General features: G+C 38.5%; 1 protein-coding gene across 4 annotated transcripts in view; it reads right to left on the minus strand.

The window, feature by feature from the left end:
• The window catches only part of ZMYM2 (zinc finger MYM-type containing 2), a 68,605-nt gene that overhangs the window by 25,722 nt on the left and 18,529 nt on the right, over positions 1 to 24,354 (minus strand). For 2 of the 4 annotated variants that reach the window (XR_010383719.1, XM_031465689.2), the window contains exons 2-9: positions 21,435 to 22,282; positions 17,469 to 17,754; positions 15,939 to 16,104; positions 14,873 to 15,085; positions 9,876 to 9,947; positions 4,371 to 4,521; positions 3,800 to 3,915; positions 1,056 to 1,172 (exon numbers count right to left, since the gene is read on the minus strand). Coding sequence is in view for 3 of the 4 variants with exons in the window: in XM_031465689.2 (XP_031321549.1) it covers positions 1,056 to 1,172; positions 3,800 to 3,915; positions 4,371 to 4,521; positions 9,876 to 9,947; positions 14,873 to 15,085; positions 15,939 to 16,104; positions 17,469 to 17,754; positions 21,435 to 22,272 (1,959 nt within the window). In the remaining variant the exon portion in view is untranslated. The remainder of the gene's footprint in view (positions 1 to 1,055; positions 1,173 to 3,799; positions 3,916 to 4,370; positions 4,522 to 9,875; positions 9,948 to 14,872; positions 15,086 to 15,938; positions 16,105 to 17,468; positions 17,755 to 21,434; positions 22,283 to 24,354) is intronic. The other 2 variants (XM_010988723.3, XM_031465690.2) reach the window with 2 other exon arrangements.

Genomic DNA, 24,354 nt, shown 5'->3' on the forward strand with positions numbered 1-24,354 from the left:
GTCCCCCAGAAGGCACTACGTGCTCACTTTCCACCTTCCTTCCTCACTCTCCACCGCTGCTCTGCTCCCTCTTACTGGGCCTTCAGCATCCTCCCTGCCGTGATTTAAAGAGGGTAACAGTCAACTGACAATCCTCGCTGGGTGGCAACAACGGTCTCTAAGAATGACCAGTTTAAATGTTCTTGAGATGGCACCAAGCAAAATAACAAAACAAAACAATTCTCTAGGGACTAAATAATAAAATTCCAGATTTCCACGGTACTTTAGCAATCACGTAAATCCAGTCTGGATAGCACCTTCTGCCTAAGACTCAGATCCTGAGTGACTTGCCACCAGCCACTCAGAAGTTTGGCTCAAGAGCAGTGGCTGTTAGCACTACGCCTTGTCCACCATTCAGCTGCACGCTCCAGACCCTCAAAAAGGGGGAAAGAAAGAATGGCTAAGGGTGAACACTGCTCAAGAACCAGCGTCCAGCCAGGGCCATCCTACCCCACTCTCATTCCCTCCCTCCACCCATCACTGCCCCCTTATTGAAACAAACATTAATGATCAGAGTTTTGGCTAACAGCAAAAAGCTATGGCAAAGTAAATTAATAAACTAGTGAAGGCAAGAATGATGAGGAAGGGAAAATGTACACTGGGAGTCTTTTATTAGAACAACTATAAAACGTTAAATGATTACATGGTAACTATAAGGCAACAGCAGATACTGTGGTTCACAGACATTATAAAGACGCAGGGTGGGAAGACAGGTGGGCACGATACTGTACAAACAGACGATCCAGGCATGCAGCTAAACCACATGGCATTCTGTACACTGTTATGGACATAATACACACTGAACATGACTTCAGTAATCTTTTGTATGACCTAAAAAAAACCCAGATCCCTTGTTGGTGCCACTCCAACATAAAAAAAGCAAATAATCCAATCATTACAAAATCTGAAAAACAAATCATTATCCAGTAAGAAACAAACTCTCGAATGGAAGCCCATGTTACACACCAGGCTTTCATCTTAGCACTACAAGACATGCACAGCCAAGCAGGACTTGCCTCCCATTCCAGGATTTCTGGTTTTGAACAAAAGGAATTTTTGCAATAGTTGCATTTCAACTGAATATCACTGGGCGCTACAAACTGGCCATTTGGAGAGGACTGCACGCTGAGAGCCTAAAACAAAGAACAAAACACAGAGTCTGATGTGGGCTTTAGGACTTTTATTTGTGATTCCCATCAAATATCAACTATGTCCAGAAATACATATCTGGCTTACATTGTTATTTCCTCAACATATAAGATTACATTTCTGAATTCTGCCTTTAAAACTCCTAGCGTACTAAGTTAGTTTATAAACCGAGGTTCATTTTTTAATCACATGATTATTACGATTTAAAATAATATGGAAAAGGAAAAAGATCATAATGTTCAATATGATTTTTTCTTTAAGAAACTATAAGCAAAAACAGGGAGGTTAGTTCACCAAGTTCTGAACTAGTAAATAAACAAGAAAAGAACCCAGCTTCTAACTCTGTCTCCAATAGCTCATTCACTAATGATTTCTTCCAACTGCAGTAATGCCATCATTTTCATTCCAAGCCCATCCGTGAAAGCAGCCTTTTTATATTTTTTTACTTAATTATTTCTTATACAAAGTTGGGGGGAAAAGATTTACAGACTAGTACTGATACCAGGAATTTATTTTAGTTTTATTTCACTTTTATAACCATACATGGGCTTTAAAAGTTTTGTTCTACTTTCTCACCTAAGTGGTGAGTATGCTGATATTTCATGATCATTCATTAATCTATACTGCATATAATCTTCTGAATCTATAAAATAGTTAATAAAATGGTTTTCAAGGTGGCAGTAGGCAGAGGAAAAAAACTTTTTATCACTTTAAAGCTTCTGCATGCATTGCACAATTAATATTTGTGAAAAGAAAACATGCAGATTTAAGACCATAACTATCAGGTGAATATATTTTTAAAATAAAACCAAGCAACACTACCCTTAGTATTTCTAAAAAATTTAAGTCCATTAAATTATCCTTTCAAAACAAATTAAATACTATCCTTTTATCTTACTCTGAAGTGGAAAAACATCTAATGAAGACAAAGTTCAAGATCCACGGTTTGCTTTAAGATAAATTAAGCAATGCTGCTTTTCTATTTGTCATCTTATGTTACTTTTCTGCAGAGTCACAGAGTGATGAAAATGCCCTGCAGGCTCATCTTGGATGCAACTCTCAGAAACAAGAGTCTAAATTTATTGTTCCTTTAAAATATACAATGTATATACACAAATGCTCTTATCAAATCATGGGTAATGTAAGTTTGAATTAAATGAAAAGCAGTTAAAACATTTTAAATTAACATTTCAGGTTACCCAACATCAAAAAGGAATAAAAGAAGTTAAAAATCCACAAATATCATGCCAAAGACACTGTCCTCTAACCTAATTAATTCTTATTCTCTAATTTCTATTTTAGGTAAGCCAACAAGTCAAAAGTAATGTTTACCACTCTGTGAATATATCCATGGCCATTACCTCAACTTCCAAAATAAAAGTGTAGTCTTAAATGTGGTTTATTAGGTAAGCTCTGTCAAGGATGTAACTATTAACAAAGACACATTCACCTGTCTGAATTCAAAACCACCTCAATTTAAATACTAACTACTATTATACTATCTACTGCAATATACTTAAGAGATTGCATTTTTCAGTTTAAATAAATTAACCAGAGTAGAGTGCCCGGAACTCGGAACTGCTGGATGAACTAACTCATAAAGCACGGCTGTACCACTGGTTAGCACCCGTGAGTAACACCCTGAAATACCACACGCATCAGGTAAACCTACTCATACCACTTGACTCACACTGAATCCCCTCTGAACCACTCCTTCCTAGTGGTCAACCAGCTTCATTTGCACACTTCCTAACCCTAACCCTAACTGTCCTCTGAGACTATCCAAACTCCAATTCTGAAGAACTATGTCAGAGAGTTCTTCTCTACATGGACCAAAGCAAAAATGTCTCCCTGAAGCTAGTCTGGTCTCTGTTAAAACCAGGGCAACCAAACGAGTCCAACCTCGTCCACGGGGCGTATTTGCAAGGTGATAAGACAAAGTGTAGCTGATCACTTCCTGGCTAAATACACCTCCGCCCTTCCTCCGCATAAAACGGAACTCCCCCTAAGTCACATGTCACATGTCACTCAAACCATCTACTAAGCACACAAGGCACCCAGAGGAGAAAATCAGTGAAGAAAAACTTCCTTCAACATAGAGCCCTGGGCAGTTCACGGAACACACCCAGCCGGAGAGGGAAGATTTTCCCCTTACCTGGCAACAACCCAACCAATGAGAAATCTCTGCAGCTCGGCCATCAGCCAATGAGAATCCACCACTCCAGGCCCGCCCTCCTCCAGTGAACTTAGTTCAAAGCAGCCCCCCCCCCCACTCCGGCCTTTCCTCCTGGCTTTGCCCCTGAGACGCTCCAGGTGATCCTGGTCCTCCTCCTCCCCCTCCTCTTAGACCCTGACCCTTGTTTAAAGGCCGACAAGAAAATCTACTTTCCTTCGAAGTCTGTGTCATAAGTCACAGTTAAGAAGTCAATTCGAGGGTCCTTGCTAAGCAGAGGCCTGGTGAGGCTTTTGTCTATTGTGACTCTGAATTCTCCACCCTCCAATCTGACCCTCAACAAAATATGTAGAAATTAGCAAATTAAACAAAGAATATTACATTATTTTCCATACGTATTTTATTGGTACCAGGACTTAGGCAAAACAAGTAACAAACCTGAAATTTAGCCACACAACTGGAATTGCAAAAGTTATACAGTTTTCCATCAGGCATTGTGGCTTGATACTGAGGTAAAGAGTTTCGCTTACAAAAATGGCAAATAATTCCCAAACCTAGGAGAGAAAAGGTACATATCTGATTTTTTATAAAACAAAGTTTTTAAAAAATCTTAATTGGCCTCTGAGAATAATTTTTAGTGAAACCTTCCATAAACTTTTATTTTATTAATCTGAGATTATCTTCACCTTAAAGAATACTGTCATAAAAAGTCTGATACTATGTCTCTAAAACATACACAGATACATGAAACAATCTGTTTTAGACAATGTTTGGAAATAAAAAACAATTTTAGTGAAGAACAAAGACGTGGTCAGAACCTTACCAATAATTTAAGTTAAAAGAAATGCTTAAAACCATTAAAAAAGTTTGCAGTAAGAAAGTTTAGTGTGGTAATAAAAATATATAGTTCATGCAGTTAAAAACAAGTATAAAAATAAAGTCACAGAAGAGTAGTTAAGAAATTACTATTATTAAAGTTTTCTGATTTTTCCAAACACCTGAAACTTACTTTGTGATTTTGCATATTTTGTCTTGTGACTGTTCATGCAAGCAGTTGAACAATATGGCTCCATGTATCCGTTAGGACCTATGCACTGGGTCATGTCAAAAAACCTGCACTGTGTTCGACAACCAGTACAGGTGGTCAGTTTTCCGTATTTCTAAAATTTGAAACATAAAAAGAAAATTGAGAAAACAATTTAACTAGAAAGAAATTTCTGTATTTCTCATTACACCCTTTCTCTCTATAAGACAATTGTTTATCTGTAACCAGGTTCAGTGAGTCTGAAGTCTTCATCTAGATTCACACTGTTAACTGCAGTACAGCTGTATTAGGGCCAAACAGAAGTATGATCTAAGCTAAGTCTCCTTCAAAAATAGTGGCTTTCTCTATTAATTATTTACACAGAATGCCTACATGTAAATAGAAACTGAAAACCTAAGAAAGGCACAGTGTTTTTGTTTCACAATGATGGCAGACTTCATCATCTGACAGAAGAAATTAAATGAACCTAAAAAATGTTGTCTTAATCAAATGACTACAGTCCTTCAGAGGAATAATTTGAAGATGTTAAATATTTTTTCCACTGAGCTATTGTTCCAAGCACTTTGATACTTAAAACTGATTTACCACCTTTCTACTACATTTGAAACCTCACTCAACCAAAATAAAATATAAAAACCTTTAAATTTTTATTAATTAAAAAAAAAAACCTAACTCAGAATGGTATCTGGCTATTAAAGTTAATACTTAGTCAATAGCTAAGGTCAACTGTGCCAGAGGTGAACACTGCCGACCTCGGTGTAACTCAAAGAATGAGGTAAGACACCTGAGGGAAAGGCCACAGGAAATCACTGCACAAATGCAGCACCACTAAAACATGGTCTCACAAAACTGAAACTCAAGTGAACTGATGTGTTTGTATTTAGAAGTTAACTTGACAGTCACAATCGGAAATCAAACAGAAGGCAAGGCAAGCCTTTAAGTGCAACTTGTATTTGATTTCTTTTCTGAGTGGGTCCAGAACTATCACCATCAGTTAAATCAAACACCACACATCATGCTGCAAAGTCAACCGTCCAGTGAGTCCTCTGTATTCACAAGTGAGGTCACTTTACAGAAGGGACTCGCGCATCCATGGACTTTGGTGTCCTCGGGGGTCCCAGAACCAGTCCCCACAGATACGGAGGGGCTGCTGTATCCATCCTTCCACACAATGTTTAGGTTATTTTACTCACCTGCACACCCAACACCACCTAGCACAGTGTGATGATTCAGGAAGGACTCAAAATGTCCCATGGAAGGATGAGTAACAGATGTCAGGGAAGATGACAATCAAGCCAAAATAACAAAAAAATGGTAAACTGTATGGATAAATTTCATAAAGGCCATGGGATTTGAAAAAATAAATAAATGGAAGATAAAAACATTAGCCAAAAACTAGTATCAACATCAAAAAAAGAAAAATCTTTCTCAGCATACAATAAACAGAAAGGGTGCGGGAAAAGAGCTGTAAATTTACATGCCAGGAGCGCGCGTCAGTCACTGTGGTACCAGGGAAACAGCCTGTGCGGCCTGTCTCCTGCTCACAAAATACCACCTAAAGAAAGCCTTAAGTTTCCTTTAACTTGAGGAAAGTTCTTCAATCTCTGCTAGGCTCAAAAAAATAAAAATAAAAACTTATCAACAGCAAAAGAATGCTCACAAGGAAAGAATTGCAAGCCTATTTAAGTCTAATTATGACTCTCCCAATGTTGCAAAGACAATAGAGGAGAGTGCCGGTTTTTGTTCAGAATGTTCTCCTGGGGCCTGATATAACAATTTAAATTTTATATCAGAACAAGGATCAAAGAAAACACATCAACAGTGGAAAATAAAAGAATGTTTAAAATCTAGCAGCACAGTACAAATTAGTAATACTAAAATACCAAGACACCTGCCACTGTAACACAGATTAGAGAGAATAAAATACAGCAGCTCTCAGCAGGTGGATGTGTGAGACCTCCACGTAGCATCACTTATGAAGAATTACTTTACCAGTATAAATGAAGTTCAACCAACCATTCTAACCTTCAACTAATTTTTTTTTAAACTTATTAGATACATCCTTCAAGTTGACAATGATTTTATTGCCAGAATGGTTAAGTAACTAGTAAGTTTTAAGACATACCAATAAAAAGTAGACCAGTTGAACTGGGTCAAGTAAACAAAGAAGCTAAGCAACTGGTCCACACTGACAAAGTTTTACCTGAAGAGAATGAGAAAGTACTATTGGAAAGACAGAATCATTAATACTGAAAATACTTTAACAAGGCCACTTTCACAACTACCATTACTTCGAAAACAAAAGGATCCATTTAATGGAAGAACATTAGCCAAAAGAAAAGAAAAAAAAAAAAGAAAGGAGTAAAGAAAGAAAAGAAATGTACTGTCATGCTATGTTTTCTCAATCTTATGTAAGTAATTTTGTCTAAATTTCACACATCCTTATAAATATGAATTGAGTAATTTAAAGAATGAAAGTAAGTGGAACAAATTCACAATTATTATATTCCCCATTCAGGCATGGGGGAAAATAAAATGATTTATAAATTCAGTAAAAACAAAAAAAGTATGAGGCAGAACTGATTGAAACGATACTGGTGAGGTAAAGGGTAAAAATAATGGGGAGTTTATGGCAAACTGGCTAATTTTTAGTCTACTCATTTATAAAAGATGCCCTAAATTTTAATGCTAACCAATTCAACATCAAAATTAACCATCACATGATTTTAAAACTGCTCCCTGATTTTCCCTCTTACATGTAATAAAACATATTATTTAGTACATTAGTAGCCAAGCACGTGGACAGCACGAGTAGGTGCTCAGGAGACAAAGGCCCAATTTACTTGCTGCTGCAAATCTAATCTAGGAAGTGAGAGCCCAAGCGTGGCTGCATAGAACCAGCTCCCGCCACAGCCGGCACTGCCGAACTCGGCCTGGCCCACAGCACGGCATGGGCATGGCCTTCATACTCAACAGCATCGCCCTGAGATGGAGCATTCTCTTCTGTTCCGATGAGAGGCAACGAAGCACAGTAGTTTTAGCAGAACCTGTGACTCTGTCTAAGTTAAAATCCCCAGCTTTGTATTATACTAGCAGATAGCTCAATATATTATTTATGTCCAAGATTACTAGAAAAAAACATTATAGTTATTAACCACTCTCTTATTACTTAACACATTAATAAAGTACATATGTATTAATTTTAAATTTTTAAAAAATATTTTGGTAACTGTATTTTGAATAATTGGTTCTAGGCATAATCATAGATATTTTACTTTACGCATTTAACAACATTCTGAGAATCAGTCTAGGATCCACGTTACTAAGGGGATCCAAAGGACAAAAACAGTGAAGAACCCCCCAGAAGGAAGTAGTGGTGAAACACCGACATGGTGTTATACTAGTGTATACACTAAGTGAAGACTAAGAGATACATTCAAATAAAACTTATTCTTCATTTGTTCAATAAGGCCCTGAAATTCTCTTTGTTACAAGATGTTTGTGCAGACAAATAAAGATCCAAAAAATTTACATACCATCATGGTTTACTTTTCTTCACTGTTTTAGTTCACAATTTTTTCTCCCCCCTCCACATAAACTACTTCTGTAATTTTTAAAACTTTTCTGACTGACTACAGGTGCTACAAATAGTGAGTGAAAATTGTACTGAGCAACATGGTACTTACATATCCCTTCCCAAAAAACTTAAATACAGAGGGAAAAACAATAATTGTACCTGGAAAAATGAACCAGACACCCTCTTAACCAAGTGAGCCAAGCTAGCGTACAGTAATGGGACACGCACGTCACGCACCTCCTGTAGGGAGGCACTAAGGCGGCGCCGTTTCACTTACAGGGAGTCACCCCTGGAACATACCTCGGTGTGATCCTGAGACACAGCAGACAAGCTTAAATCAAGGGGCACTCTACCAAAGGCCCCACGGTACTCAAAAATGTCAAGGTCGTGAAAGACAGAGACAGAGTAGATTAAAACAGACAGGACTGCTGCCCCCAGCCGGGACAGAGTAACAGAAACTAGATTTAACCTCCACCTTTTAACACCTGGAAAACTCACATATGAAACAATAGCTTTTAAACACGCACAACACATAACCAATCTGCAAGGAATTGGCTCCATGACCCCACCCCCACTCTGGACACCAAAACCCACAGAACAGTCCCTCATGTAAAATGTGTAGTGCTTGAAGCAGCCTCTGCACATCTCTAAGATATGCACGCCCGTGCTCACTTACAATCCTAGTCCAGTGTGGATGCAATGTGAACAGCCGGCAGTGTGCAGCAAATTCAAGTTGTGCTTTTTGGAACTTTCTGAAAATTTTTACCCCAAATATTTTAGATTCCTGTATGGTTGAATCTGTGGATGGGGAACCTGTGGTTAGGGAAGGCTGACTGTACAACATCTTACAGAAATTTAAAAATTCAGCTGCAGACAGATATAAAAAGGACAGAGAGGGAAATAGTAGGTAACGATGCTAAAAGAGCTACTATGATAAATATGCTGATATATCCAAGAAATCTCTAGAGGAAAATATGAACATAAGGAGGTCAGGAGTAAAAGACGTAAAACAGACGCAGATGGAACTACTTTTCGAGGTGACAAATATGAAGTCTGGGATGAAAATTAACAGTGAATTAGAAAAGATCAATAAAATTAAAGACAGAAACACCCCAAAATGAAGCAAGAAGGAAAAGAAGACTTTAAAAACCTCAATAAAAACAGGGCCACCATGATCAAGGGACAGGAGCAGGAAGTCTAATGTATCAGGAACTAGGGTCTCAGAAGAAGGGGGGGGACAAAAAAAATTTTTTTAAATACTGGCTTGTAATCCTGGATTGGATGCTAGACACGGGATAATTTTTTTCCAAGTTGTTATAAGGGACATTAATGGATAAGACTTGAATAACATCTATGGATTTATCAAATAATACATAATAATATGAAGAGTATTACATTAACATAAAATTCCTTCTTCTGAACACTGTAATATAGTTACAATTATTCTTAATTGTATGTATTTCTTATCCATGTACTAATTTATTCATGTGGCTTACTGGGAATATAGACACAGAAACTTTTTGAAAAAGGGTTTTCTAAAAAATCTCTCAGGTAGGCACAAGAGAGGGACTTTTATATCCTGTAATTAAATGCCCACTGTGGTCAAGGTACTATGCATTAAAAATCTGGTATTTTAAAATAAGTTTTGGAAACAATCCTAAAAGCAAATGGCCAACGGCCATATCACAAGAAAACACACGTAAAATTTGGTGAAATAAGAAAGTCTGTCCATCCTAAGAGATAAAGTAAGAAAACGATCACCATCTGACATATTTTAAGTTCATGAATGTTAACACCCTTCAGAATGCACACAATTTCTCAGAGACAATGGAGGCCGTAAGTAGTGGTGAGTGAAGCCAGCAGGCCGCAGCCCCAGCTGGGCTCCTGCTTACCTCGGGCTGCATCAGCACAGTGTCCTGCATGTGATCTCGAACCTCCTTCAGGAAGCTTGGGTGGCTACCTACCTAAAGAAAGATTTTTAAAGACTTCATAAAAAGATATAAAGAAAGGCTGCTGGATTGAAAGGTCAACAAGCAATCTGTTACAGTCGATTCTTAACTACCTGTTCTGTGACAAGCAAACTCATTCCAGCTTTCAAAAATGCCTATTTGATCCCCAGTGCCAATTATTACATAATTTTAATTATCCTATCAAAAAAAAAACATTTGGTGACAAACAATGTAATAACTAAATAAGGAATTAAAATATAGACCCTTACATGGGACTCACCTCTAAGCAGACCTTGAAAGAAATCACTTATTTCTCTTACGTGACACGTGTATTCTAAGATCTCATGAAAGCCTGTTAATAATACTTAGAAAGAAATCTCACAGCATTCTAAATTAATTTAGAGATTTTGCATTTTCTTCATATGCAAATGGGTTGTGTCGGAACCTCTTTTTAAAGCGTATTTAACAAATTTCTGTCTTTACTCCTTGCAGAAAGCATCCTCCTTTCCATGAAAGTCAAAATACTAGGCAAGAAAACGGGAACTACTGAAAGACCCGTGGTGAGCACTGGACAGTCTCCACTGCCAGGGTCCAGGTTACTAACTACCTGTATCAGCACATGCCAGAAACTGCCTGGGCTGGGGGGACGTGAGTACAAAAATGACAGCCAAGGTGAAATGCTAGAGACAAAAGGTCAAAGGGCAGGGGAGGGCGGGGACGAGAAAAGGTCACTGTAGGAACTGCTGTTCCCGGGAAAAAATGACACTCACTAGAGCATGTGTGCAGGGTGTCCAACATGTCCGACTCTGTCCCTTCATCGGTAACAGTGCATGCACAGATTCCCACATAGTTACTTAAAATTATGAACATACATTATGAGAATTGTAAAGTTATAAAACTGAGACAGTTTTTTAAAAAGAAAGATGAAAAGCACTATCTTGCAACCAGCCTGTGAAATCATTCTGGCATCAGTGGAGGCTGTGCGGGGGGCAGAAGGTGCTCCTGCTACTCCAGGCAGGACCAGCCCAGGCCCAGGGCAGCCAGACTCCCACGCTTACCCCCCACCCCGACCCCAGCTGGGTCAAGGAAAGCCAGCTTCAGCAGGGTAAGTCAGACCCAGGCAGAACGCCCCAAGGGTCCAGGCTTCCCTGAAAAGGAAGCATCGCCTGTCTCACCAAAATCCAGGAAGACAACTCAAATGCAAAGACACTAGAATTATCTGGCAAAGACTTTTAAAGCAGCCATGACAAAAATGCTTCCACCAGGAATAAAAACACAACAATGAAAAAACAGAAATTCTCATCAAAGAAACAGAAGATCCAAACAAAAATCCTAGGACTGAAAACAACTAGTAACAAAAATTTAAAAAAAAAAAGACTATTTCAAAAGAACACAGGAACCAAGTGAAAGTGCTTCCAACTGACAAACCTGGAAAAACTTGAGCAACAAAACAAACCGTGTGGAATCATAACCCAAAATACAAAATAAATACCCACGAGTCCATACAGGCATTAATAAACGAATGAATCAGTTAAGAAATGTCAGGGGGTGGGTATAGCTCAAGTGGTAGAGCACATGCTTAGCATGCACGAAGTCCTGGGTTCAATCCCTGATACCTTCTCTAAAAAATAAGTAAGTAAGTAGACCTAGTCACCTCTACCCTGCTCCCCCCCAAAAAATGTCAGACAGGGGCAAATTTCTTGTCCAGATTTCTTGCGCAGTTGGAATACTTCCAACTGTCTACATACTGCACCCTAAAGGAGAGTGACTTCCTTCCAAAGAGTAAACCTGGAAATGGGTTGGGGAGGGGAGAGGAGTTAACTTTCCAGAAGGGAGTCCTGACTATCACCACTTCAGCAAGGTGATCAGTGTAAACTTCAACAATTTCAAGTCCTGTTGAGAGAGGCACCCTTGTCATGTGATAAAAACAGCAAAATGCAAAAGGCCAACACCTCTGATCTCCCTCATAAACCCAGAGCCCAGACTGTCCAGTGCTGAAAGCAGAGGAGCCTCTCACAATACACCTGGCTCCTAAAACTGTTAAGCTCATCAAAAATAAGAAAAGTCTGGAAAACATCACAGCCGAGAGAAGCCTAAGATGACGTGACTGCTGAATATGACATAGTATCCTGGATGGGACCCTGGAGCAGAAAATAGACATCACATAAAAATAAATAAATAGAGAAAACACGATGAAAAACTATATGGAAACAAACTGGACAACCTAGATGAAATGGACAAGTTTCTGGAAACATACAGTCCACCAAGACTGAACCAACAAGAAACAGACCACTTGAACAGACTGATCACCAGAAACGAAGTAAGAGTATCAGCAATAAAAAAACCTCCCTGCAAACAAAAGTCCAGGACCAGATGGCTTCACTGGGGAATTCTACCAAACATACAAAGAGCTCATACTGATCCTTCTCAAACTCTTCCGAAAGACTGAAGAGGAGGGAATACTCCCAAACTCATTCTATGAAGCCACCATCACCCTGATACCAAAACAAGAGAAAGACACCACCAAAAAAGAAAGCTATAGGCCAATATCACTGATGAACATAGATGCAAAAATCCTCAACAAAATATTAGCAAACAGAATCCAACAACACATAAAAAAGATCATACACCATGATCAAGTTGGATTCATCCCAGTAACACAAAGATAGTTCAATATACGCAAATCTATCAACATAATACACCACGTCAAGAGAAAGGATAAAAATCACATCATCTCAACAGATGCAGAAAAAGCATTTGATAAAATTCAGCACCCATTTATGATAAAAACTCACCAAAGTGGGTACAGAGGGAACACATCTCGATATAATAAAAGCTATTTATGACAAACCCACAGCCAGCATAATACTCAACAGTGAAAAGCTGAAAGCGTTCTCACTAAAATCTGGAACAAGACAAGGATGCCCAAACTCACCACTTCTATTCAAAATAATATTGGAAGTCCTAGCCACAGTAATCAGACAAGAAAAAGAAATTAAAGGGATCCAAATTGGAAGAGAAGAGGTAAAACTGTCGTCATATGTGGATGACATGATACTACATACAGAAAACCCTAAAAGCTCCACACAAAAACTACTAGAGCTGATGAAAGAATTCAGCAAGGCAGCAGGATACAAGATTAACGTACAGAAATCAGTGACATTTCTTTACACTAACAATGAAGTATTAGAAAAGGAAAGTAAAGAAACAATGTCTTTTAAAATTGTATCCAAAACAAACAACAAAAAAATTAGAAGTAAATCTGACCAAGGAGGTGAAAGACTCATACACAGAGAACTATATACAAAACACTGATTAAGGAAATTAACTTAAAGAAATGGAAAGACATCCCATGCTCTTGGATTGGAAGAATCAGTATCGTTAAAATGGCTATACTGCCCAAGGCAATTTACAGATTTAATGCAATCTGTCAAATTACCCATGACATTTTCCACAGAAATAGAATAAATAATCCTAAAATTTACATGGAATCACAAAAGACCCAGAATTGCCAAAGCAATACTGAAGAAAAAGAGCAAAGCTGGAGGCATAACCCTCCTAAACATCAGATAATACTACAGAGCTACACTAATCAAAACAGCATGGTATTGGCACAAGAACAGACATAGACCTGAACATGAAACTGGGAACAGAGGCACAGGGGCACACCACTATATGTAATATTTCCACCACACAAATACAGTAATATAAGTAACCTTAAGAGCACAGATAATACTAAAATGTAATAAAATAATTCGGAAGTGATAAAACTTATCATTTAGCACTCTGAGTATTTTTCCTTTGTTTTCAATATTGTTGCATCACCCTCCTCTCCCCTAAAAAATTCATATGTGGAAGCCCTAACCCCCAATCAGACTATATTTGGAATAGGGCCTTTAGGGATGCAGTTAAGGTTAAATGAAGTCCTACAGGTTAGGTCCTAACCAGATGGGAATGACATTCTTTTAAGAAGAGGAAGAGATACCAGAAAACACATGCACACACTCCTCCACCCCGACCCCCTTTTGAGGACAGAGGAAAGACTGTGAGGACACAGCACAAAGGCAGCTGCCTATAAGCCTGGAAGAGCAGCCTCACCAGAAACCAACCCAGAAAGGCATCTTGATCTTGTACTTCCAGGTTCCAGAACTGAGGCAATAAATTCTTGCTGTCTGAGCCCCTCAGGTATTTTGCTGTAGCAGCCCTAGCAGACTAGTACAAACGTAATTTACCTAGAAGTCTCTATAATTTAATGTTTAACAGTGGGTGTTTTTAATAACCAGCTCACAAAATTCCTGAAAATTTAACTCATGCAGCCATAAAAAGAATAAGAATAAGAGAATGATTCCAAGACACACTGTGAGGTGATGAAGGAACAATTCAAACAGTCTGCCTTCTGCATAGGAAAAAAAAAAAAACAAAAAACTGAGAATGAATTATTTCTTTCATTTTTCAGAAAGAACAGAAAACTAAACGGTAAGAATTAAAAATTGGTACATATAAAGGATGAGCAAGAACCAAGAGAAGAAACGGGAGCCAGATTTCTCTGACTCTGAAACCATACACATATATTCAGAAATAAACTAAATCAGAAAACCTTAAATTGCAAATTAACCTTTAAATGAAGTAAGAATCATTCCTAAGCTATGCGCTATCTAAAAAATCGTATTTATGACCCCTCTGCAGCACCCAAAAAAAGATTCAAAAAAGCAATTATTCTGGTAAGCATTTGCCCTTCTATGTAAAATCACAAGCTGACTTCCAATAAGCTACATATATTTCAGTATGCATCTGCGATAGGTCATCTCTAAGATGTGAAGACAATAATGGAACTGAATGAGATCCAAATATAAAGCTGGTTAATAAATGCTGTTGGAGTAAAACTATTACAGCAACTTAAAAACACATTCAAAGGGTGGTTTGATTAGATCATGAAGTACCTGCTTGTATTCACTGACACAACTTTGACAGCAAAATCTCTTCTGCTGACCATCAATGACCAAGACGTTGTTCCCAGCACCTTTGCTGGGCAAGTACTCCCCACACTGCTCACAGCAATTCATTATCAGACCATTGGCCATCCTGTATCTATTAAAGCAGTGGTCACTGCACAGCTTATGAGTCATATTTTTAAAGCTAACTTCATGGCGTATCTAAAAGAAAAACAAGTAAAATTTTGAAAACATACATATGTATAACTGAATCACTATGCTGTACAGAAATTAACACATTATACACCAGGTATACTTCAATTTAAAAAAATTTTTAAACAAATTAATACATGACATGTAGCTAAGTAACAAGGTGCTCCAACAGAAAGAAAATGCCTCAGTTTTTCTGTGGAAGGCTTATTTGGGGAAAATGAAAGACAAAGTACATTTCATTATTCTTTGAACTTTTTTTATACACACAAGAAATATATGTATGGTGAGAGTTGGGGGGGAACCACCAGGGTCATCACACAAAATTCTCTAGAGGGATCTAAAAATGACAGGAAACAACCCAGTGTGAGCAGTATTAGTATAAAACTTCTCAAACAGACTGGACATCTTGAGGCAAATCCAAAAGGAAACATAAAGCACACTGCTCTAGAACAGGGAGGAGAGAGCCAGTATTGCAAATAATTCAAATGAGGTACATATACAAGTTTCTTTTAATTAAATGCAGAACGTGTGTCATATTAATACTGTGAAGTTACCAAAAATATCCCCTCCACATGTTCTACTTCTTAAGCAAGCCTGTTGTCTTTCTTGAGTAGTCAGCCTATTTAAACACTATGGTTTTGTCTGTGAGTGTTCCCAACCTCAGAGAAAATGTCAGTTGATACTATATTCTAATTTTTTTGTGAATCATTCCCCCTATGGGAGAATGGGATTGCAGAATGGGATATTCATAAGACAGACATGCCCTCACGATGGGAAACACACCAGAGAAACTGTCAGAACTGTTAAAGTTAAAAACATTCCCATGAGTTAGAACTAAGCGACAGAACACAAGAACACAAACCTCTGTTAGTTTACCGCAAATTGTACACCTTGATTTATTCAGAGCTCCTTTAGTGGGGTTCTGCTTGTCTTCATAGAGAGACAAACAAGACGTGCTACAGAATTCCTGGAAGGACTCACTTGAATCCACTTGAGCAACAATGGTTCCTTTCATTGTAGTTATATCTCTGAAAAACACATGGAACAACTTAAAGCAAAGCTCTACTTTAAAAGAAATCGAATACAAGAGTAATAGCTGTCATTTTTAATTTCCATAGATTGAGTCCTGGGACTCAACCACCATTTTCAGATTCATTAAATCATTTTTGCTATTTAAAAACTCCTGGCAATAAAATATGAACAAAGACTGAGAAGCAATACTAGTAAATCCCTGCCACTCCTCAGTTTATCTTCAAACTCCTTAACAAAGCTATCAGCTATTAGAAACACTTTTTTAAAAGGCTGTTACCATTTGTGGAGTTTAACGTCAAGGCCTAATTTACTGAGATACACGTTTGTAATACCTATTCAATTTCCCTCCCAAGGGTAAGTAAAAGCATGAAGTATCTAGATCACAGGAACATGGCATTCTTCTAAAGAGGGTAAGCGAACTTAAATACATCCCCAAACCCCAAATAACCCCACCTCCCTTTCTATACAGCTCTCAGCTGCAAGCAGAAATGTTCATAAACAACAGCTCTGATGACCTGTGAAGTTTTCCTTTAATGCTGAATTTCCAGGTTTTACACTGCAGTATGCAAGTCCACTACTGTAAAGCAATTAAAACCCTGTATAATAAGTGTTCCGATATTTGAATTATAAATCCATCAGGGCACTCAGCCTTTTCCAAAGTTCTAAGATCTAAAAATACCGACAAAAACTTGGGCTCCTCCGAGAGATGGCACAGAAACCCACCTGTCTGATCTGCACATAATACACCATATTCAACTTATTTTTAACTAGTGAAGTCAGACCTAAAAAATGGCAGAGGAGAGGACCCTGTCTCTCCAAGGCTGTCAAAAAAAAAAAACACTGGTATCTTCTGAGTCTTGAAACAGTGAGTATTCAAATGACTTACTGTTCAAAACAAAAAAATACAGAGAAAAATCCAAAGATTTGCTGATTTTTAGTAGTCTTACTATGAAGATAGTACAAAATTTGACCTAATTATTATTTATCTTATTATTATCTTATTTTAATACAGAACTAGTCATATATAAATTGCTGAACAATTTTATCTAGCTAGAACTAAATTCCTATAATTAATAAATTCAAGTAGTCTAATGCAGATTACAGATAAAATTAATTACAAGGGCCTGGTATCTAAGTCAACCCCAAAGCCTATCCAAATAGTAAGGCTTTCGATCCTAAGCTACCTGGGCTTGACAGAGTACCCTCCAAAGCCATTACAAATATGAGTTTGGCTTTAAGATTCAAACAACTAGCTTACCAGTTTTTAAAACATAGTAATTCACCTCTAAGACAAATTTCCTCAAACTTTATACTACCAATATTCACCTATATGGGAAATCTGTTGAAAGGTAATCCTTACTTTTTACACATAACACAAAGTTTCTTTGGAGCAGGCTTGTGAGAGAAGGAAGAGAGGCAGGTGGTGGAACAGAAGAGGTGAGCTGATCCTTTGCGCTGATAAGCTGTCTGTCCCTTCTGTAAAGGCTTTTTGCAGTTTGCACAAGTGACTTTAACTGGTTTAGTGGGTTGCTGTTGGGCAGAAGGCTGGAAAATCTGTTTAGGAAGCGAGGCCACTGGTGATAAAGAATCCACCCCCGGCTGTTTCTGATTACGGGGAAATGATGCTGACTGGGAGATCCAAGAATCTTAAAAAGAGAACACAAGACAGGGTCATGAAACAGGTACTTGTAGATGCTGACACTGACATCAGAGAACAGGTTTCATTTCCCACTCTGTGCAGTGCAACGGAGAGGTGAAGTCCCAAACTGCGGAGCTACAATGGCCAGTTGCTGTTCCGGCTCTGAACTTACACCCTGTCTAACTCCTCTACGCAGAAATGGCAACATTAAATGAGATGCTACATGTAACAAACCACAGTGACTGACACATGCGAGGCATTAAAACACATTAGCCATTAGTTATTAAACAGGAAGAACTTACAGAATATTACTTTAAGCAGGGAGCACATAATCAACATAAAAGTGTAACAAAGTCTTGACCAACCAGAAATTTGGACAAATATAATACAGATCTGATAAAGTTGACAAACGATTATATTCAAAACAGCTCTTCCATATACATGTTTAATTCCATAACCTCTAAATATACAACATTACATCAAAGAAATGAGAGTGCAACACAGAAATGATGATGTTAAGCCAGCACAGAGTGACCAAGGCCACCCTTTTCCTCTACCACCGCCAGCAGCCTCAGCAGACACCACTTCACCAGCCCACACTCAGACCCGGGGCCACACCCAGGGCACGGTCCCCCTCGGTTCTGATTCGCAGTGGCCTCTTTCAGGACTGGCGTGAGGTCTCCAGCTCACTGTGCTGGTTACTGTGCTACACACCCCTCCCTACACTACCAATACCACATTTTTTTATTTTGAAACTTTCCAGGCCACCACTGCTAATTTCTACTACTTGGATCTCTTGTAATTCTTTTCCTTTCTAGTTTTTTTAAATTTCGAACTTCCAAACAAAAAAAGCAATCCTCCCATGTGAAAAGTAATTGTTTATTTCTTCCACAGGAAGCAGAAATACATCCAGAGTGAGAGGAAGCGTCTTTAACTACCAAAACCTTGAAGAAGGCAATTTCCTAGTTCTGACCCAGTCCATCAACCTAATGGCTTCAAGGGCTACAGACAGTGCAATTCAAGTTTTACCTTATTCCACAAACTTTACACACAGAATAAACAGTGCATTCTGGAACCCTGTCATCCTGCAGTCATCAAGGTAACCAGCTAGTTTATAAGAGGTAAAACTACTAATGGACAGGATGAAAGCAAATCACTGAAACAACTGGCAAGTCCATCTTATAAAGGACCTTTGACCAAAAATTGTATTTGCACACGTTAAGAGGAAGAGCTTTCACAACACAGATACTGGCTCATTAGGATTTTCCATTTTGTAGGGCTTCTCATTTGACTATATATTAAAGGAACCTAATTAAACCTAAGGGCATCTATTAGGAAAAACTACGGCTTTTTTTTTTAATTCATTTTTAGGTCCTGTGTAAATCATATAAATAATACAATGTATTACATACAATACAGAGTAATGTATAAATAATACAACGGCTCCTTTCATCAATACTTCAGCTCTTATATTTCCCCTACCTTCAAATTTTCACCTCCTCCTCCAACACCAAAATACTTCCGGGAATGGAAGGGATCTGATCATTCTGTCTACACACTCTATTTTATACAAGGGACGTTAGGGGAGAGTAGGTTAACTAGCCCAAGTCACAACTAGTCCGAGAGCCAGTATAAATAGCCAAGATTTTACAATTCCCTACTAGAGATAGAAACAGCACACAAACACAAGAGCTAATCCATAAATTTAAGAGCAACATGTGTCTCTGTCTAGTTTCCCTGGGTAAGACTTCACATGAACAGAAACACAACTCTTGTAACGAATGTGCTTTGACCCAGCAATTCCTCCAGAATTAAATACCCCGAGACACATGCTTAAGAATATTCTTAGGAGTTATTTAAGTAAAACTGGACATAAACTAAGTAGAGAATTAACAAAATCAAACATATACTCTTGATATGGTTAAAAGTTCAAGATCTACTGTTAGATATTTAAAGGAGCAGGAAGAGGGGTGAGTTTGCAAAACTATACCTTTATTATGACCTCAGGTGAGAATTAAATGCACCATTCTCAACAGTAAGATTGAATGCTATTTTCTTTTTAATTCTCTTATGTTTTTAACATGTTTATAATTGCAAGAAAGACAAAACAGCTATTTTGAAAGCTAATTTGGGTACTTTCATGTCTTTTATGTGAGCCAGCAGGTTACAATGAAAGACACTTTAATACACAGCTGAGAGTAATATAAATTGGTAAGAACTTCCTGAAAGGCAGTATAACAACATATTTCCACAACTTAAAACTGCTCATACAAATTCACACATACACGTATAATGACCTATCAACAAATATATACAAACACATACAAGGGGAAGGGGCCCTGGAAGGAATTTTCCAAATTGAGTAATTAGAAATATTTCCTTCAAAATTACTATAAACCAAAAACATGTTAAACCAAAAATCTTTGGAGAGGTGGGGGTAGTGATATCCTTCGGCCTACTAACTTCACTTCTAGGAAAATACTCTAAAGAAATAAATTTGAAAAAAAAATGTTTATCATAGACCGACAAAAGTAAAATATGGGAAACAATGTAAAAGCCAAATAAGGCAACGGTACATTCATACCCACTGTGCAGTGATGAAAACTTTTGTGTATAAATAATTTTAATGGTTTGAGAAAAATACAGTGTAATATTAAACGGGGAAGAAAAGGAAGCAAAATTATAAAGAACACATTTCAACCAAGTTAAGAATACAAAGGATCAAAAATCAACTACACTTCAATAAAAAATAAAATAAAATAAAAAGAAATACAAAGGAAAAAGGCTGAAAGACAACCACTCGAAGCATTAACAGTGGTAATCTACCGTTACTAAGACCACAAGGGATTTTTTCCCTCCTTTTATGAGTATGGATTTTCCAAACATTCTTTAACAATTAGACATTACTCTCATAGCCAAAAGAATCGTAAGAAAGAAAGCGACTAGCACTTCACAGAACATTCCACACACCTGGTTCCAGTCGTGCCCTCCCGCCCCCTACACGCCCTAGACTGACCAAGTTGCTGGGCCTGAAGGACGAGGAGGACAGAGAGGGCATAGGAGAGGGTGGGGGAATAGACACGTGGCTGCGAGAAAGCCAGAGCTGGGGGGTGTACCTACTTACTTATTTAGTAGCGGGACTGGGGACAGAACCCAGGACCTCGTGCCTGCTAAGCAAATGCTCTACCCCTGAGCTCTAATCTCCCCCAACAGAGTTCCTATAACTTCCCTATTATGTTTTCAAAGAGCAAACGTACCAGCAGAAAAAATGTTCAGTCAAGAAATTTACCAATCTTCAAATATAAAAAAAAATAAAGTGCTAATAAATAAAAATTAAAGTCAGATACACAGTCAAAATTAAACAATACTATTATCAATAGACTAGCATAAGGTAAGTACATGACAAAGATGCCAAATTGTTTGATTTTAGTGTGGTGAACATAAAGAGCATTTAAAAAATTCCTTTAGACATTAATTTCTTTCATTAATATTCTAATCATCTACAGAGAAATACTATATACATAGTTTTACATCTCTTACTAGTTAAAATTTCACCCTTCAAAGTCAGTAGCATTAACATATCTTACGGGAATAAATTAACCAACGTAGCACCAATTACCCCAATAGGAAAAAGAATCAGCCAGCTTAAACTCCTCTACATGGAGCAGAAGGTCTCTCACTGCTTACCAGGGTTATGATGAGTTGCAGACTCTCCGTTCTGAAATACGTCTCCTGCCACATTCACTCTACCAGGATTAAAAGGTCCTACTGCAGTCTTGGTCTGTGAAGTTAAAGATGGGGTGTATGTTTGTATATTAACACCAAAATTACTTGACTGCAGTCCGTTAGAGACATCTCCCAAGCTGGCATTCTGCAGTGACGTTACATGTGTAATCATTAAGTTCATGTCTCGCCCATCAGTACTGTCTAATTGGCCGTCATTCACAGCGCTTACACCTGTCTCTAAGGTGGTAACATTAGCAATCTGAATTTCAGAGTCTGGTTCTGTGGTGATACCACTACTACCCATTCCTGCATTTACCTTACTTCTTGAAAAACTGGAAGTGGAGAAATCCACATCATTGGTTCTGTTTTTAGTCTCAGAAGGTCTCCGTTCAATAAAATTGGAGTTTTTCTCTTGCCCTTGGTTTGTTTCCACGTCCTCTTCATCATCAATGACAATTGTCTCGCTTACACTTCCCTTCTGAGAAGCCAATTCTTTTGAGGAAGGCAGAACTTTGGAATCATTTCCTTGCAGCTCTTCATTTTTTGATGATGTAAATGTCACGGTTCTCTGATCAGCAGGTGCAGGAGGCGGGGGAGGTTGTACAGGTTCGATAAAAACAACATCATCATCGTCTTCCACGGATGAGTTCTGGAATTTACTGGATCTAGGAACTAAAGGATTAGGCGGACCGCTAAATGAGTTTCCTGCATTCGTGAGACTGGTTGCCATGGCCGTGCTGCCTAATAAAACAGGAGTCTGATCAGTCAAGTCTAATCCTCCCACTGAACCTGCGTCCATGCCAAAGAACCTGTCAAGGAGAAAGAAGAAAGGTTGCAAATGTCAGTATATGGCTTTTATGTTATTCTAATTTGAAGAATTTTTTAAAGGTACTTTTTCTTTCTATTTTACTCCAAATGAGAATGATTCTTTATCTACCATCCAGCAAAATTTTGATATCTATTCTGTGATCTCTTATTCACTGATCATTTCATACAGGTTTCATGTGAACTTCTTGCAGTATAAAAAGAAAGGTAATTATCCAATTTTCAGTAATAACATGCAGTACATTCCCACTCCACCACCTCCCTTCCACCAGTTTATCCTGTAAACTTTAACACTGAAAACACATATAAACCATTCCACACACATGAAGAAAAAACTGCCAAGATCTAATAAAAATCTCTTCTCTACACATTTATCCCATTCATCCACTGCATGAAATAAAATGACATAGTCTAATCTCTAATTTCTGATTGTTTTTCCCATCTACTTAACTGTTCTCATATTCCCTGGCTCCCAGGTGGCTCTATGACTAAATCCTTCTGAGCACCTGAAGTCTACCTGGACCAATTCCTATCTGCCAGGTACTCTGCTGTGTCCTTTACTTCCACACACCAGGGTGAATAATAGCCCCTATGAGATCCAACCTATTCCCCGGAACCTGTGAGCGTGACCTAACATGGGAAAAGGGTCCTTGCAGAGATGAGTATGGTTAAGGATCTAAAAATGAGATCACTTGGGTGGGCCCTGCATGCACTTGTAAGTGCCCTCCTCAGAAGCACAGGGAGGGTTACAGACATGTGAGCACAGAGGCGCCTGGCAGCGTCGGACTGTTGGCAGCACCAGACCTTGGAAGACGCAGGACAAATTCTCCCCTAGAGCCTCCAGAGCAAGCTTGGCCCTGCCAACCCTGGGGTGGAGCCCAGGGCCCCTGACTTCTTGTGACCTCTAGAACTGGGAGAGAAAAAATTCCTGGTGTTTTAAACCAAGTTCATGGTAATTTGTCACAACAGTCATAGGAAAATATCCACTCCTTGGTTACATCTTCAGAACAACCCTGAGAGTTATAGTGTTTGTCCCAATTTAATGATTATGAAATTGAGGCTTAGAGACGCTAATCAACCAAGTCACACAGCCAGGATTCACTCCCAGGTCTTCATAATTTGACAGTCCAAACTTCACGACTCTACCCCACTTGACTAGTATGTTCTGCGCACCTACCATATATGCTAGGCAGCACTGAAGCCAAAGAGGCAGCAGGGAGTTAACAGTAAAAAGGTAGAAAAGAAAGAAAAGAAGTTACTGAGCAGGTGGAGAGGATGAGGTCACGGGAACCGGTGGAAGGTATTCCTGAACATCCATCACCCAACCTCAGAGGCTAAACAGGGAACAAAACAACTAGGGTGGGGAACGAAGGGTGAGCACAAACTGCAGGTGAGCTTGCAGATGGACAGACGTGAATCTGGAGTGGTTTATACACTGCATCCTCACAGAAGGTGAGGAGACGATGGTGGTTATTAAAGGCTGGTTGGAGGGCCCCAATCCCAACTCTTAAGTCCTTTGTAATCCTCTTTCTTAATAAGGCCACTTAGCCCAGTTAAAAAAAAAAAAAAAAGACCTGTTTAAGAACACTTACTTGATACATACTGTCATTTGCTTACATTGCTACAAGAGCCTCTGGAAAGCTGAGGAAGACACTAATAAAAATAATTATCACTTTGGCAGATGGGTGACGGGGGTGGAAAACTGTTCACTGTATATGCTGTTGCATTTTCTTAATTTCTGAACATGATTTCCTCATTTATTTTTAAAGCTAAATTAAACTTTTAAAAGACAGTAATAACAAAGTGAAGAGTTAACTACTCTGGTGTCAGAGAAGACCTCTTTGAGCAGGTGGCATTTACACTGAGATCTGAAGTGTGGGGAAACTGGAGTAAGGGCAATGCCTGCAAAGGCCTAAAGGAAGTGAGGATGGAAATTCAAGTAACAGAAGAAAGGCCAGTGTGGCTGGAACAAGGCAGATGGGAAGTGCAGTGTGAGGGGAGATACATACTCTCACTCGTGTTTTGAATTGATCACTCTGGCCACAATGTGGGAAAT

The sequence above is a fragment of the Camelus dromedarius genome, chromosome 13 (genome assembly GCF_036321535.1).
Source record: "Camelus dromedarius isolate mCamDro1 chromosome 13, mCamDro1.pat, whole genome shotgun sequence".
Classification (NCBI taxonomy): domain Eukaryota; kingdom Metazoa; phylum Chordata; class Mammalia; order Artiodactyla; family Camelidae; genus Camelus; species Camelus dromedarius.